At 39.0% G+C, this 2704-nt stretch overlaps 2 protein-coding genes across 2 annotated transcripts; both read left to right on the top strand.

The window, feature by feature from the left end:
* Positions 1-378: 378 nt before the first annotated feature.
* Positions 379-1153, top strand: LOC129750950 (uncharacterized). Its single transcript, XM_055746168.1, has 2 exons — positions 379-508; positions 577-1153. Exons 1-2 carry the CDS (start codon positions 485-487, stop codon positions 1111-1113), a joined length of 561 nt encoding a protein of 186 aa, XP_055602143.1. The 5' UTR covers positions 379-484; the 3' UTR covers positions 1114-1153.
* An 889-nt stretch (positions 1154-2042) lies between these two features.
* On the top strand, positions 2043-2704 carry LOC129758779 (uncharacterized). Its single transcript, XM_055756398.1, has 2 exons — positions 2043-2134; positions 2200-2704. The coding sequence occupies exons 1-2, from the start codon at positions 2108-2110 to the stop codon at positions 2593-2595; spliced, it is 423 nt and encodes a 140-aa protein (XP_055612373.1). The 5' UTR covers positions 2043-2107; the 3' UTR covers positions 2596-2704.

Raw genomic sequence — 2704 nt, 5'->3', positions numbered from 1 at the left:
CCCAGTACACCTGGCAACCCAAAACGAGACTTGCGTCAGCCTATCCGCTAGACCACTTCAGCGCTTTATGAAAGGTTAGATCCTTTTTTCCTCTTTTTTATAGGAATTTAACCAATTGAGGTCATTTTTGCTCGACATCAAGGTTTCCTCTGCATACCAGCATAAAACAATGTTGGTTGGAGGTATGAGTGAAAAGAATATAATTAGGAGACACTTTGACTGTGTTGCCATCTTCCTTTTTTTTTAATTTTCGAAATCCAATACACAAGATTCGATTGCAATACTACCCGCGTGCGTTTTCGAATTCGCAAAAATAACATTTTTTGGAGGCCGGTCCTGGTATAAAAAGGAAACGCACTCTTATGTGTAACAACAGATGTCGATAATAAGTGCCGTCGAAGAGATTGTAACAAGATATTCGTTTTAAAGACATTATAAAGTGATAATCGTTTTTTTTTGTAATTGTACAGTTATTGGAAACAAGATGATATCGAAGAAAACATTTTGTGTAAGTTACAAACATTCAAAGTGCAATCATTGAATGTTTTATTTATATTACTTTTTCGATTCCTACAGTTTTTCCTGTGTTCCACGGTATTTATACAACAACAAAACTGCTCTCCAGTGCCAACAAACCGCAAAATACGTCATGACATGCGAAGAAATTCCGTAGATCAAGGGGACGATGCATCCTCTTCAACAACATCGAGTGATTCTTCCGTGCAGAGCAAAACAACTCCGTCGTCCCGATCAAATTCAGCAAGTTCAGAATCCTCTAGCCCTCAGTATGCAGCTTTCAGCACCACAGCACTTCCGATTGTTTCGAGCACCGCGAACGATGTTGTGAAGTTAGCTGATATCTTCAACCAACCGGAACCTACCAAAATGGATAAAATCGTCAAACGGAACATCGTTGAAGCCGATATCTCCGATACACTGGGGCGAACTAGGCTGCTAGACAACGAATCCCACCGAGAAAATGCCGATGACGACATGGAAGTGGCCGAAACTCATCTCTTCCGGCCCCTTTTCAAGTACAAAGTCGTCAAAGAGGAACGGAGACATATCCGCAATACGGTGACCTCAACCAGCCCCAAACCGGGCAGAAATTAGTGATAGCATTAGTTGTATGAATATTTTTGTAAATAAATATTTTGTATATATCTTAAATCGACTGATTTTTTTTTGAAGGGGTGGTGTTGCATTAAGTGATTTTTCAAAACTAAACTTATATAAGCTACAGTGAAATGAATCCTTCAAGTCTTCTAGTAAACATGAATGATATCATATCTATGTCGTTAGATTTTGAGTAACCATTTCAATTTTGATGCTGAGATATGTTATAAGTTAGATATGAGTAATGAGTATTTAACTAAGTTAAGCTAAGCTAGACTTGTAGAAAGTTGAGAGTGGCTCCAGAGAGTTAGAAAAGACAGATCTTTGTCGATTTCATTTGCAATAATAATGGTTTGCCGAAGTTGTTGTATGTTCCAAACTCTATGTGAACTTATGCTGACTTCAGACCAACAATAAATAGTATCAACAACGATTTGGTTGATTTACGTGGACTGGAATGAGCATTTTGTATATTTAAACTGTGACTAAGTTCCTGAAACGTGACTAATGCACAAGTCCGAGAGGAAAATCCATCAAAAGCAGAAAAACGCCCACTTTCCATAAATACAATCCATAACAACAAAATAGTTTAAGTTTACAAACTGCTGACGATCTAAGATCAGTTGACGAATATTTGCCTAAAAAATTATAGCCGTATTTACAACCGATACTGCATTCTGCGTTACGTACTATCTCCGTCATCAACCCAGAACTACAAATCGACAATAATGTCAGCAAACAAGGGAGGACATTTGCATCTAGAATTAAACCGTAGAACGTGTAGGCCGGTTCAGAATTCAACGGTTCCGTGATTTTCACACCTCCACCACATAATGGGATGTGACTTTTCGCGGTCACAATTATCGCGGTGGCGATCTCGTATAAATGATTATTCCAAAACGATCTGGCACTACAGTTTCCGCAAAACAAGCTACGGTGTAGAAGCAAGTTTCAAGTGTTATCGAGCAAAGTCCTACAGAAGAAAATCAAAATGATTTCTAAAGTCCTAATTTTTGTGGTGAGTAGTTGATGAAAAGTGATACAAAGTTCTGGTTCTGAGCCTATTTTGTCTTCCAATTCTAGACCATCCTGTTGCAATTCCTTGCAAGGAGTTCGGCCAAACCAACGACCATGTTCATTACCGACGATAGGGATTGGGACGATTTGGTTTCTCACTACGTGAATTACGATGACCTTTCGTTCAGCAAGGAGCAATTGGCGTTCCCAACGACTGATCATCCCTCTTCCGTGGAATTACACCCACTGATCAGAGCACTTGTGAAACGAAGTATTGATCCCGTGGTAGAAGAAGTGAACAAAGAACCTCTCGTTTTGGAGCTTCCAGTAAATAATAACGGTGAAGATATGGAGGTCGCGGAATCGCATCTCTTTAGACCAGTTTTCCGATACAAGTCACAGTACACCGAGAGACGGCGAATTCGGCAGCTTCCGATTCAGTTTGTGAGCCAAAATTCGTAGTTGAGATTGAATCACTTTGAAGAAAAAAACGCCAAAAAGATCATTCGTGGAATTCATTTGTAAAAAATTCATTTACATCGTAATTTATTTTTGTAATAAACTCATTGAA

The sequence above is a fragment of the Uranotaenia lowii genome, chromosome 3, assembly GCF_029784155.1.
Source record: "Uranotaenia lowii strain MFRU-FL chromosome 3, ASM2978415v1, whole genome shotgun sequence".
In the NCBI taxonomy this organism is placed as follows: Eukaryota; Metazoa; Arthropoda; class Insecta; order Diptera; family Culicidae; genus Uranotaenia; species Uranotaenia lowii.
The sequence above is the reverse complement of the archived record's forward strand: the minus strand, read 5'-3'. Positions and strand labels throughout refer to the sequence as shown.

Coding starts and splice junctions, on each gene's coding strand:
- LOC129750950 (XM_055746168.1), top strand. CDS start 485: ATGATATCGAAGAAAACATTTTGT. Junction 509..576: donor TATCGAAGAAAACATTTTGT/GTAAGTTACAAA, acceptor CGATTCCTACAG/TTTTTCCTGTGTTCCACGGT.
- LOC129758779 (XM_055756398.1), top strand. CDS start 2,108: ATGATTTCTAAAGTCCTAATTTTTGTG. Junction 2,135..2,199: donor CTAAAGTCCTAATTTTTGTG/GTGAGTAGTTGA, acceptor TTCCAATTCTAG/ACCATCCTGTTGCAATTCCT.